The sequence below is a fragment of the Pinus tabuliformis genome, chromosome 8 (genome assembly GCF_031772625.1).
Source record: "Pinus tabuliformis cultivar Carrire ecotype Pingquan chromosome 8, CPIR1, whole genome shotgun sequence".
NCBI classification, from domain to species: domain Eukaryota; kingdom Viridiplantae; phylum Streptophyta; class Pinopsida; order Pinales; family Pinaceae; genus Pinus; species Pinus tabuliformis.
This window is the reverse complement of record NC_142294.1, coordinates 308,605,139-308,619,601: the sequence shown is the minus strand read 5'-3', so window position 1 is coordinate 308,619,601 and position 14,463 is coordinate 308,605,139. Positions and strand designations below refer to the sequence as shown.

General features: G+C 38.2%; 1 protein-coding gene across 3 annotated transcripts in view; it reads left to right on the top strand.

Annotated features, from left to right (window-relative positions):
- Positions 1-14,463, top strand: part of LOC149235370 (endoribonuclease Dicer homolog 3a-like) — a 421,567-nt gene that overhangs the window by 54,675 nt on the left and 352,429 nt on the right. For all 3 annotated transcript variants that reach the window (XM_089372092.1, XM_089372093.1, XM_089372091.1), the window contains exons 3-4: positions 3,777-3,911; positions 4,018-4,087. In XM_089372092.1, the coding sequence (XP_089228218.1) occupies positions 3,777-3,911; positions 4,018-4,087 (205 nt within the window). The remainder of the gene's footprint in view (positions 1-3,776; positions 3,912-4,017; positions 4,088-14,463) is intronic.

The following is a 14,463-nucleotide window of genomic DNA, read 5'->3' as shown; positions in this document are numbered from 1 at the left end:
ACTGTGAGACGTTGACCCAAGAAGATGGCTTACAATGCATGAGCTCTAGAAGGGCCAAGGGTTCAACTATAAAGAGAAAACCTAGAACAAGAAAGCTGACTATAAGAAGATTATAAACCTCGAGAGATTCCTTGTTAGGCAAGGAAATTTATGAGCAAACAAGGAATATATATATATATATATATATAAAGACAACTTCAACCGAGAGTAAATCTGTACTTGTAAGATGAGCGACAAAGACTCTCTCTGTAAGAGTGAAAAAGCTGACGCTGTTATACTTGCAAAAACAACGTCGAAGGTTAAAAATTCAGTTCTCTGTAAAAAAGGGGGGGATATAAAAACCACTTAGAGGTAAGAAGACAGAAGAAAGACCGAGCAACTTACCTAGTCTCTTTTCAGCGTGACCCTTAGGGTTGGTATAGTCGCACCTCGACTGTTAACCAGGGACCTTGAAAGCAAGGCAAGCAATGGTAGAAACATTAAGGGGAATGAAACTTATGGGATGGAAAATTAAACATAAGACAATGTTGAAAAATTTAGCTACCTATGCATCAAGATAATGGCAGAAGTAAGCCTAGGCATCCACGGGGCTCCACACCTTAACACAATTAGGGTTACAGAGCCTGCAAGCATTAATCAAAATAGTATCTAGACGAAAGAGTACAGAGCTCTGTCTCAAACCCAAAAATCAAGAAATGACAGAAACCCTTCGGTGACCCCTGGGGTGGTTACACTAGCGGTAATTCGACAAATATAAGCCATAGATCTCTGACAAGGACACACGTAGGTTCCAGATCAATTCCATTGAAAAACCATTTTAAATAATACATTGATTTTCCCAATTGCTCACATCAAGAAAAGGTTCCAGAGAATTCGTGGAATAATTCTATGCTGGTCACCACCGCAAAACAAAACATACATACAATTCTTATATTTCATATCCTTCGTAAGTTATAACGCTAGGTTTACCATGGGTGTTGATCGCTTAGAATAACAAAAAAAGGAAATGTATATCCCATAGGCTTACCATTGATGCAACACGTTAGCACTTAATTTGGAAGTCCCTTTCGTGCCAAGTAACAATCATAGGTTAGGTATCACGAGGTGGTAGCATGGTAAGTTTATTAAGAGTTTAAATCTTATTATAGCATGGGTAGTGTAGGATGTCAACTGTGAGTAAGCGAAAGCATCACAACCCCTTGTCAAAACAGTAATGAAGGTAATGGAATTTTTTTGAAGCTGTATTACAAACAAATCCCCCGTCTAGTAATTAATTGGTGAAGGGGAATGAAAACAAAAAAAATGCTTCATCGTATAGCTAATTGTATATGCGTGTATGATAAAGCCTAAACTGTAAATATAAACAAAGAGGAGTCTAATGTTGGGACTCTTACCCTAAAAGGGTTCATGGCAATGTATGTTGTACACCGAGGAAATGAATGTTTATTTCTTCAGTTTTTCTTTGGTAGTTGCAACATAAAAAAATAAATTATTGTGTTTGATGTTTGGAGGCGTGACAAACCCTCACATCATGTTTTTTAGAGGCTTCTACACTACTCATGGCACTCTAGAGCCTTAAAGCATGCTACATGGGTTTCACTTGATGGGTGACGTCAACCTTTTCGGCTCAACGACTCACACGTTTGGGATTTTCACTCGAGTTTCTGTCTTTAAGCTAGTTGGTTTGGCCTGTAACCCAAGGTTCTATTATGATTTTACTTGTCTTTAGGAGCTTTTAGACTAAATTAGACTTGCCCTTCTCATATAAATAGAGGAGAGGATATTTTTATTTGTCATCGTCATCACTTGGAGAATTTGGCCTCTCTTAGGAGAATTTCAACCTTCTTTACTTGTGGAGAGATGTGATCTATGGAACAAATTTTGTATTGGAGCCATTTCTTATTTGGAGAAGTTATCTTGGATCAATGATGGATTATTCATGCATATTATCTTGTAATCGAGCCTTGTATGTGATAAATTTTTGCTTTATGTCTAATGTATGGAATATATTGGTAATCTAGGGTTTTTCTATTGTGCCCTAATTTGTCGAAAATCAATTGTATGAAAGCTAGATATCATCATTGCATGCATTACTTATTATATAAGATGTGAATGGTATTCCCCTTGGGAACTCATGTTGTATCTCTCTCAAGTTCCTCTATTCACTCACAAAGATAATAGTCAGGGTTTTGATGCTAGGCATCAAAATATCCTTACTCCTTTGCAAGGATTAGCTAACCTTAAACATCCATAGACTCCATCCACTCGAGGATTAGGCACTGGCCATCCCTTGTTGGTGATCAAACCACTTTCTATCCTTAATTTGAATCTTCTTTCTCTATCTCTAATTCGGCCCTCTTAAGGCCAAGTGGTCAACTATGGCTTAGTGCAAATTGACGAAGATAGGGACATTTGGACCTTGGAAAGTCTAATCATTGATGGTTGAGTGGTTTCCACAAAATCATTCCCTTCTGGTGGGCATTTAGTCCATTTTCATCCATAATTCCTGTTGCCCTAAGAGAAAACCCTAGTTTGGTTATAGCTTCAACTGGGGGCTTCTTGAGGGTATCACGTGCTTTAGCATTGTTGGAATACATTGTGGGAAACCCTTTCGTTGCACCTAGACCTTTGGTGATCCCAACTCTCAACATATCAATCAAACCCTAGATCTTGTGTTGCCCTAATTTGGCCTCTTTCAAGGAAAGCGAATTGACTCCTCTTGGAGCCTTGTGCCTAAATTGTGTCTTTCCCTTGGAGGCCTCTTTGTCACCTTGCACCTTTAAGCTTAGAATACCTATTAGGTGACCTATATACATATTGGGACTCCTCCCATTGGTGAAAATCCATAAATAGCAGGGGGTTTTGGCTGTGGTGACAGTGGGCCATCACCCCATTGTTGTCACTTAGTCTAGTGATAGCCTTGTAGGGTATCCTTCTCCAAGGCTTGTTATCTAGTGATATCTTTGTAGGGTACCCTTCTCCAAGGCCTGTTATAGTTTACGGTAACAATGTCAAAAGAACTCTTAAGCTTGAGGTCGTTGCGATCTGATATGCTTTGGAGTGTTGACAAAGGCTGTTTTAAAAATGCAATTAGGAGTGGAAGAAATGGAGAAATTTTGGAGTTAGAGATTTCTTTGGCTTGATCTAAGTGACTTTGTAGATCAACTTTCTAGTAGATGTATTGACATGCCTTTTAGTGGAATCAAGGGTATCAATGGAGAACTCTAGAAATGGATAGTTTAACCCATATCATTTAAAGCTAATTTGAATCTACTGTAGTCGACTATTCTCCTACCCCCAACTTATTTCCATGCTGATGTTCGGTTCCATCACTCCACCTCATTACATGTAACCTACACAAATTTGGAGTAGGAAAGAGGAAAATGAAGATTGGATATTGAAAATATAAAATGAATATTCATGTAGATGCCTGTATGTTTCTGCCATTGTGTTTATCTCTATGAATATATGTATATATAACGCTCCCATACATATATTTCACCACACTTTTGTCTCAATGTGTAATATTTTTGTGGGACTGTAGATATATTCTAAGATGAATTTTATATAGACTAAATGTTCTTGTTTGTTCTCACTTGTTCAATTCCTGCTATGTACCATGCATAAATATTGTTATTGTGGCCCTGTTTTGAAGGTCAGTTGTAGGTTTGCTGGAGATTGGAGTCTCAATGGCTTTTGGACATTGGATTATGGCCTTGTTCTTCAAGGCCTTAAATACTGAAAGCATTACATTAACATAATGTGTTTTTTTTCAGGTGCTTGTAACAATGCCCCAGATTCTATTGGACAGTTTACAATTCAGTTTTGTCAGCCTTGATCTTGTTGACCTGTTAATTTTTGACAAGTGTGATCAAGCATTAGGACAAAATTCATATGCGAAAATAATGGAAGTATGAATTCTGATTTCAAGAATCGCTAAGAATAATAATTGTTGTGCTATGATCCAATGTACTATTTATACTGTATGTCTTATATATGGTATATTTTTTGTTAAAGGATTATTATTCTAGATGCCAGCATAAACCAAAAGTATTTGGAATGACAGCCTCACCACACATAGGGAGAGGTGAGTTCACTCTCCTACATATGCAATGTATATGAATGGATAGACTTTTGTAGATTGTTACCCAGCTTTTTCCTTAATTTCTGCATTATAGCTGACATGCTTCTGCATCATGTGTTATTTTCTATGATTCATTTGCCCATTCACTCATTTGGTGTTTTTTTGCCAATGACAGAGTGTTAGAATTGCCGATCTGTTTATGCCTTTAAATTTATGCATGCATAAACAGCCATACATGGTATCATCAACACGATTTATTGTTCATAAATCTTCTTATACACCTATTGTTGTTTTTCATAATAACCATTGCAGCTTCCATTTATAAATAGCACTCAACACTGGGTGGCTAATTATGTTAGCAAGGAAAGAGCTTTCTCATTTTCTCTTCACTTTATTTTCATCTTGGTTTAAATTTTAATTTGTTTTGAATGTTATTCAATTACATGAAACTCTTTAGTTTATATCTAATAACTAGATAGTTAGCTTTTAGCTTTTAGTTTTTATTGTTTTATTGTATATTCACGTTAACCATATTTTTATAACCAACTTTGTCATCATTCATTAGACCTTAATAACTTATTCGACAATTATGTCACATGCCAAAAAGTGATGTACTGCCCAGTAAATATCATTTCTGTTGACCTAGATGGTCATTGATGTCAATATGGCAATATTTTGGACGAGTAAACAATGATGTGAAGCCAAGCAGAGCGGATCCATGAAGAAACAGGAGCAAGAAGCCAAGGAGCAAAGCCATCAGAAGAGGAACACATCAGAGGAGTATTGCAGAATATCAGAGCAGAGAATATTGGAAGTCACAGGAGCTATCAAGAGAAGCATATCAGAAGAGTTCATCGGAAACAGGTTATCAGAAGCCATCATGAAGCCAAAGCGTAAGAGGAAGAGGTCATTGGAAGCAAAGAGGAACATATCAGAGCAGAGAATATTGGAAGTTGTCAGTCGTGGAGTCGTATTGGATGGCGTTAAGAGATGAACGACAGAGATGAGTTTTTCGTTCTAGCGGAAAAGGAATCCGGAGGAGAGCCGTGGAGCCGTCGATGGTAGAAGATCTACGGTCATCGGAAGCGAATCAATTTGGGGCATTAACCAAGACGAAGGACGGATTTAAAGCTATAAGCGGGATTTCGGGCGGATGCAAAATGGTAAGTGGTATTTAGAGGAGAGCGCCCGATTCCATTCAATGGTTGACACGTAGCAACTAGAGGAGAGAGAAAAACCGCTCATTTCGGGCAGGTAACTCTCGTGCAAGTAGTCCACCCGAAATCGCTATAGACCGTCGGATTTTGGGGGTTGAAATCTACGGTGGAGAATGAACCCGATAAAGTAAAACCTTGAGAACTGTGTCTGAGTGGGTTACGTCATCACCATTGTAATACACCCTAATGCTATATCGCGTCCGCCGTATCGGAGGTTATGCATCTCAAGTTATAAGGGAATGTCACATTATAACTGCGATTGCGATATATATATATACGGAACCGACGTAATTATTAAAAACAGTTTATAATCATATCGCATTCAGTAGGGGCAATTGGCAATCGGTCATCGGCGATGTTATAGGCACGACGTATAAAAGACCTCCAGAAACTTGCGATTGCGATTGAGATAGTGACGTGGCTGGTGGGACCACCCATTATATATTTCTAACTATGTTAATGGGGCATCGGCTAGGTTGCGATTGCGAGATTATTAATGTATATTGTATGAATATTAAAAAAAGGGGCCTCTTTGATATTTTCTTTAATATGCAACATTATTGTAATTCGGCCTCTCTTCCACATTAACGTGTCCTGTGAGTATTAATGGATTCGAAGAGACAGAGGAAGCCGAAGAGTGAGCGTAGAGGAAGCTGAAAGATCAAGCTAGCATTGAGGAAGCCGAAGCTCAAGCGAGCAAGGAGGAAGCCAAAGGTCAGGCGTATCAGGCATATAAAACAGAGAACAAGGAAAGTTTAGGGTGGCTGGCGAACTGTAAGAAACAAAGGAAGCCGAAGTTTTGGCAGAAGTGGAAGGAACAGGAGGACAGAAGTAAGTCATAGGTCCAGTAGGGTTGGGAGCAGAGAATTACAACCAAACAGATCTAGATAGTTTACAGTAGAGGGTTGGAGCCCTTGAGGTTGGTGCCTCAGAACTGAAAGGATTGGTGTCCTGGGAGTTGGTGCTCCTAAATTCAAGTTTGGTGCCTTGACAAGACCGAGTTGGTGCTCTAGAGGTTGGAGCCTCACAAAGAGTCCAAGTTGGTGCTTGGCAACTGATTGAAACGATATATATATATATATATATATTGTACTTGATTTATTGCAGAGATCATATTAATAAAAGCATCTATTTTTGTTATCTATTTCTGTGTAAATGTTTTTAACTGATAAAAATGATAATTGAAAAGAAACACTGATTCACCCCCCCAGTATTTACAGCAATTGGTATCAGAGTGGGCTTCTTCATATCAGCCTAACAACTTGAAGAAGGATTCTTAGTCATGATGAGAAATCAAGAAGTGTCAGGAAGACCTCCTTTGTTCGATGGCACAAATTTTGGTTTCTGGAAAAAGAGAATGTCCTACTAGTTAATGCCCCTTGGACCTAAAGTTTGGCATTTGGTCTTAAATGAGTACATAGCTCCTTCCACTCTTCTAACAAATCAAGACGAGAGGAAAGTCTATGTTGCAAATCCAAAAGCCTTAAACTCCATCATTAGTGGAATCACTGATTCTGAATTTACAAAACTCATGAATTGTAACTTTGCCAAAGAAGTATGGGATAAGCTAATTAGCTTATACGATGGGGACTCCAAAGTCAAGAAGGCAAAGCTTCAAATTCATAGAAGGCAATTTGAAAGTCTGAAAATGGATGATGAAGAAGATATTGCATCATACTTTCTCCAAGTAGCTGAAGTGGTCAACTCTCTTAAAAGATTGGAAGAAAACATTGAAGAAAGCACCATTATTCAAAAGGTCTTAAGATCTCTCCCAGACAAATTTGACTCCGAAGTAAGTGCCATAGAAGAAATGAAGGATCTAGATACTCTCAAGATGGATGAACTCCATGGAATCCTCATTGCCTATGAGATGAGAAAAGGTTGCCCAAGTTCCAAAGATTCAGCATTCAAGGCCTCAAAATAAAAAAAGGCGAAAGAAAGGAATGTCAGTAGTGATGACAACAATGTTGAATCCGAATTGACGCAATTTGCATGAAGGCTGAAGAAAGGATCTAAGCTAAAAGGTAAATACCCTCTTATTTGTTTCAAATGTGGAAAAATAGGTCATTATGTTGCAAAATGTCCTCATAAGCATGATAGTGATGATGAAGAAAATTACAAAAGGATGGTATACAAAAAGAAAGGGTTCAATAAGAATAATTTCCTCTCTAAGCAAGACGAGTCTGATGAAGATGAATTTGCAGTCATCAAAAAGAAATCAACTAACCAGTTCCCTTATCGCAAAGGAGGTAATGAAGAATCAGATGAAGAAAATGACCATGCTGGAAGCCAAGAAGTATTATTCATGGCATTCACAAATGATGATGCATGGCTAGATGGAAATGTAGATGAATTGTTAATAAGTGCCATTGAAGAAAATGAGAAATTACGGAATAAAATCATTTCTCTCAAAGTAGAAAATGAGGAAACAAAAAGAAGGGAAGATCTCTTGAAAAATAAGCTAAAAGAAAAAGAAGAAGCTTGCGAAGAACGTGAAGCCGAAATAGTATCTTTGAGGAAGGAATTGGAGCAAGTTAAAAAGGGTTGGAAAAGCTCTCAAATACTTGACACTATCCTAAATAATCAAAAACCTCAACATGACAAATCTGGAATAGGTTTTAAAGGAGAATCATCAAGTACTAAGAATAATGCGAAAAGCTATGCCGACGTACTTTCCAACAACCCAAAAGAAGAAAGATTATTTCATCAAAGGCTCATCCCAGATCCAAAGAATGAAGAGAGAGTAACTCCAAGGAAGAATGTTGATTCAAATCATGGCTATTACAACAGGTACAAAACTATCTTTTTTGGGCATTGTTTCCATTGTAAAAATTTTGGTCATCAAGCTAGACATTGCATGGCTCGTAAGAATGACACACCAAAATTGAAGGATCAAATAAACAAACCATATGGCCCCAAAGGGCAAGGACAAATCAAGACCTACAATTCTTTTGATCCCTTGGCCAAATTTGATCTGATTTGCTCATTATGTAATAATAATGGACACAATGAACAAAATTGCCCACTCAAAAGAGGAAAAGCAAGAAGTGAGAATCCCAACACGGATAAATGTGGCCTAGCTCTATGTGCTCAAAATAATGAAATTCATTGGTTTGTTGATAGTGGGTGCTCCAGACACATGACAGGGGACAAAAGGAAGTTTGTCTCATTGAACAAAAAAGAAGGAAATGTATCCTTTGGAAGTGGATCTGCCAAAATTGCTGGAAAAGGAACTGTTACTCTTATTAATGGAAAAGGAAAAGCTCAAAATGCTTTGCTAGTAAACGGGCTCAAACACAACCTCCTGAGTGTTAGCCAAATCTGTGATCAAGGACATAATGTTGTCTTTAGCACCAAAGACTGTGAAATAAGGAACTCTTCCTCAGGGGAACTTGTGGCAAAAGGGGTTAGAACACCAAACAACATCTATATTTTGAACAAGTTTCAAGAAGATAAATGCTACTTAAGTCAAACAGATGAAAGTTGGTTGTGGCACAAGCGACTTGGACATACAAGCTTCGATAACTTGATCAATATCAGCAAGATTAAAGCAGTACGAGACATTCCAAAGTTATTCAAACCAAATCAAGGAATATGTGGTCCATGTCAACATGGAAAGCAAACCAGAACCAGCCACAAGACCAAGGAGTTTTCTACATCAAAGCCTTTGGAGATCATCCATGCTGATTTATGTGGACCAACTAGAACTCCGACACTCCAAGGAGAAAGGTACTTTGCTTTATTTGTTGATGACTATACTAGAATGATGTGGATATATTTTATAAAATATAAATCTGAAGCATTCGAGTGTTTTAAGAATCTTAAAGCTCTTGTAGAAAATGAAAAGGACTCAAAGATTAAGTGCCTCAAAACAGATAGAGGGGGAGAATTCACATCAAAAGAATTTAATGAATTCTGTAAAATACATGGAATTAAAAGAGAACTCTCTACTGCCAGAACACCCAAGCAAAATGGGGTAGTTGAAAGAAGAAATCGAACAGTTCAAGAAATGGCAAGAACAATGTTAATAACAATTGACTTGTAGCCAAAATTTTGGAGAGAAGCAGTCGGGACAGCTGTCTATACCTTGAATCGAACTCAATTAAGACCAGATAATGAAAAGACTCCTTATGAATTATGGAAAGGAAGACGTGCTTCAGTAAAATACTTCAAGATTTTTGGAAGCAAGTGCTTCATAAAAATCAATGATGGCTCACCAGGAAAATTTGATTCTCGGGTTGACGAAGGGATCTTCCTTGGATATTCTATAATAAGCAAAGCCTACAAGTGCTACAATAACCGACTACGGAAAATAGTGGAAAGCATTGATGTGAAGATTGATGAAGACCTTCTAGAGAAAGAAATTGAAGAACATGAAGTTGATCCTCTCATTGAAGAAGAAGAACCTGAAGAAGAAGAAAAAAAATCAAGAAATACCTAAGGAAAAAGAACCATCTCAAACTCCTTCAAAGATGAAACTTCTCCAAAAATATCACCCGGAAGAGAAGATTATTGGCAATATAGATGAAGGGATGCAAACCCAAAGAAGGATGACAAATGCACCAAAGAAAAATGATATTGCTCTTCTATCCATGATAGAACTAGAAACATTTACTCAAGTAAGGATCCTCATTGGGTAAAAGCCATGGAAGAAGAAATGTCTCAAATTGAGAAGAATGAGACATGGGAGCTGGTACCTCGTCCAAAGGACAAAAACATAATAGGAACCAAGTGGGTGTTTAAAAACAAAATGAATGAAGATGGACAAATCATCAGAAACAAGGCAAGGCTTGTTTGTAAAGGCTATTCACAAATTGAAGGAATTGACTTTGAAGAAACATTTGCACCAGTAGCTCATGTGGAAGCTATTAGGATGTTCTTGGCATCTGCTTGCTCAAAAGGATTCAAAATCTATCAAATGGACATAAAATCAGCATTTCTGAATGGGGAACTCAAGGAAGAAGTCTACATGGAGCAACCAGAAGGGTTTAATCTAACAAAAGGAAAAGACCTTGTTTGTAAGTTGAAAAAGGCATTATATGGTTGAAACAAGCTTGTAGAGCTTGGTACACAAGATTGATCACTATCTACAACAAGGCTTCAAGAAGGGGGTGGCAGGAAGTAATCTCTACATAAAGACGGATGAGGATAAGTTACTAGTCACACTTGTTTATGTTGATGATCTGATTTTTGCTAGTAATAATGATGAGATGAGCCATGAGTTTTCTCAAAATATGTCAAAAGAGTTCGAGATGTCAATGATAGGAGAGTTATCTCACTTCCTTGGACTACAAGTATCTCAAACCATGACAGACATGTTTATATCTCAAGCCAAATATCTTAAAGACATGCTTAAAAGACATGGAATGGAAGACTGTGCACCCATGAGCACACCTATGACCACAAGTTGCAAATTGAGCAAAAATGATGACTCCCCTTCGGTAGATGCAACTCATTACAGGTCAATAATTGGAGCCCTTCTGTACTTAACTGCTACGAGACCCGACATTATGCAAGCAGTAGGAATGGTGGGAAGATTTCAATTAGCTCCTAAACAATCCCATTTGTTGGCTGTAAAAAGAATTCTCAAATACCTGAAAGAAACTCCTGATTTTGGTCTCTGGTACCCTAAGAGCTCAACTCTTACTTTGACTGCATACACCGATGCTAATTGGGCCGGAAGTGTCGATGATCGAAAAAGTACTAGTGGAAATGCATTCTTCCTTGGAGACTGTTTAGTATCTTGGCTCAGCAAAAAACAAACATTCATATCACTATCTACAGCTGAAGCCGAGTATATAGTTGCCGCAGATTGTTGTACTCAAATACTATGGATGAAGGAAGCTCTAAAAGATGTCAACACAGGTACAAATCAACCAATTACCATCTATTGTGATAACACAAGTGCGATCAACCTTAGCAAAAATCCAGTGATGCACTGAAAAACCAAACATATACCAATCAAGTATCATTTCCTTCGTGAACAAGTAGCTGAACAAACATCGTCTTGGAATATATCAATACTAAGGAGCAGATAGCTAGATAGCTGATATTTTAACAAAACCTCTTCCTCGAGAAGCATTTGAACATCTTCGTCAAAAGATGGGGGTTATCTCTTTAGCATCACTTAAGTTGATTCATAAAGATGTTGTAGGACAGGGGGAGCAGTTCGACAGGGGGAGTCCTTGTGCACTCCTTTGCCACTGATGTCAAAGGGGGAGAGAAGAAGAATATTGCCATCAATGACAAAGGGGGAGATTGTTGACCTAGATTGTCATTGATGTCAATATGGCAATATTCTGGATGAGTAAACAATGATGTGAAGCCAAGCAGAGCGGATCCATGAAGAAACAGGAGCAAGAAGCCAAGGAGCAAAGCCATCAGAAGAGGAACACATCAGAGGAGTATTGCATAATATCAGAGCAGAGAATATTGGAAGTCACAGGAGCTATCAAGAGAGGCATATCGAAAGAGTTCATCGGAAACAAGTTATCGGAAGCCATCATGAAGCCAAAGCGTAAGAGGAAGAGGTCATTGGAAGCAAAGAGGAACATATCAGAGTAGAGAATATTGGAAGTTGTTAGCTGTGGAGTCGTATTGGATGGCGTTAAGAGATGAACGGTGGAGATGAGTTTTTCGTTCTAGCGGAAAAGGAATCCGGAGGAGAGTCGTGGAGCCGTCGATGGTAGAAGATCTATGGTCATCGGAAGCGAATCAATTCGGGGTGTTAACCAAGATGAAGGATGGATTTAAAGCTATAAGCGGGATTTCAGGCAGATGCAAAATGGTAAGTGGTATTTAGAGGAGAGCGCCTGATTCCATTCAATGGTTGACACGTAGCAACTAGAGGAGAGAAAAACCGCTCATTTCAGGCGGGTAACTCTCGTGCAAGTAGTCCACCCGAAATCGCTGTAGACCGTCGGATTTTGGGGGTTGAAATCTACAGTGGAGAATGAACCCGATAAAGTTAAACCTCGGGAACTGTGTCCGAGCGGGTTACGTCATCACCATTGTAATATGCCCTAATGCTATATCGCGTCCGCCGTATCGAAGGTTATGCATCGCAAGTTATAAAGGAATGGCACACTATAAATTGCGATTGCGATATATATATATACACGGACCCGATGGAATTATTAAAAACAGTTTATAATCATATCACATCCAGTAGGGGCAATCGACAATCGGCCATCGACGATGTTATAGGCACGACGTATAAAAGACCTCTAGAAACTTGCGATTGCGATTGAGATAGTGACGTGGCTGGTGGGACCACCCATTATATATTTCTAACTATGTTAATGGGGCATCGGCTAGGTTGCGATTGCGATTGTGGGATTATTAATGTATATTGTATGAATATTAAAAAAAAGGGGGCCTCTCTGATATTTTCTTTAATATGCAACATTATTGTAATTCGGCCTCTCTTCCACATTAACGTGTCCTGTGAGTATTGATGGATTCGAAGAGACAGAGGAAGCCGAAGAGTGAGCGCAGAGGAAGCTGAAAGATCAAGCGAGCGTTGAGGAAGCTGAAGCTCAAGCAAGCAAGGAGGAAGCCAAAGGTCAGGTGTATCAGGCATATAAAACAGAGAACAAGGAATGTTTAGGGTGGTTGGCGAACTGTAAGAAACAAAGGAAGCCGGAGTTTTGGCAGAAGTGGAAGGAACAAGAGGATAGAAGTAAGTCATAGGTCCAGTAGGGTTGGGAGCAGAGAATTACAACCAAATAGATCTAGACAGTTTACAGCAGAGGGTTGGAGCCCTTGAGGTTGGTGCCTTGACAAGACAAAGTTGGTGCTCTGGAGGTTGGAGCCTCACAAAGAGTCCAAGTTGGTGCTTGGCAACTGATTGAAACCATATATATATATATATATATTGTACTTGATTTATTGCAGAGATCATATTAATAAAAGCATCTATTCCTGTTATCTATTTCTGTGTTCCAAATATAAATGTTTTTAACTGATAAAATTGATATGAAAAGATACTGATTCACCCCCCCCTAGTATTTACAACAATTTCTGGGTTGCTTTAGTGCCTTTTGCATGCAAAAATGTTACTTTTTTTCTCCTTAAAATGAAGTTTGGTTGCATTTTATTATAATAGATTTTAGGAATGATTGTTTGCTAAGTGTTGCACTTGCCACAAGACTATTTTTACCTTCTGGTTAATGATCATGTAAAATGTGGTGGTTTTTTGAGTTTTTACATTTGTAAACCGATAAGATAATTTTATTAATAACAGATACGCTATTGAAAAAATACTTATTAATAACAAATACTTATAAAAAATAGGTCAATGGTGCTATATTGTTTGAGCTATGCCTATGAAAATTTCATCTATCACAGCAACTGGAAATTATTTTTCTAATTGTTAATCTATTTAACAATTTATTTGCTGTCTGCTACGACAAATATCAAATAATTCACATAATGATTTTCACAAATAAATTGCGGAAGAAAATAACACTGGAAACTGAGAAAATCTAGCACACAGACACAAATTTTACACAGTTATTTTTGGACAAATATCCCTGGGAAAAACCAACGTGAGAAAACTGGTGCAGCAGTAAGGGTTTTTATTATTATACAACAGTGAAATTCTGAGTACAATCTAGATGCCGAAAACTGACAATCCACATCAAGAAAATCTGGCAAAGATATTCCCTAAGCAACCTTGACGCTCGCGCTGCCTGCACTCGTGCTGTTTGCTCTCACGTTGCTGCACCCGTGAGTTCCTGCATTGGGAATAAATCAACCTCTTGCTACTGCCTCTCCGGATCTGGAAATCTTCCTTCGGATCACTGTCCCTAACCCTCATTGACATTGTGTCCCTCTCTGGCTCGAACTCTACTGCGGCTAGCTTGATCTGCACAAGGCACTGTTGCTCAAGTGTCTCAACTCCATCACCACATAGATCCCTTTGTATATCTTCCTGTTGGGACTCCAACGACTAAGATTAAATCGTAATTGATGACTTAGATCATTTCTAGATCGATTCGTGTGAGTTTCTAGAGAATTCTCACATTGACTTAATTAATTATGATTAATTAATCTATTTTCCTAAGTTTAGACTTAGGAAACATTAAAAAAATAGGTTAATAATCTAATTAATCCATCTCTAAGCGGAATTTCCAGAAACAATTTATGGGTTATGGAGAT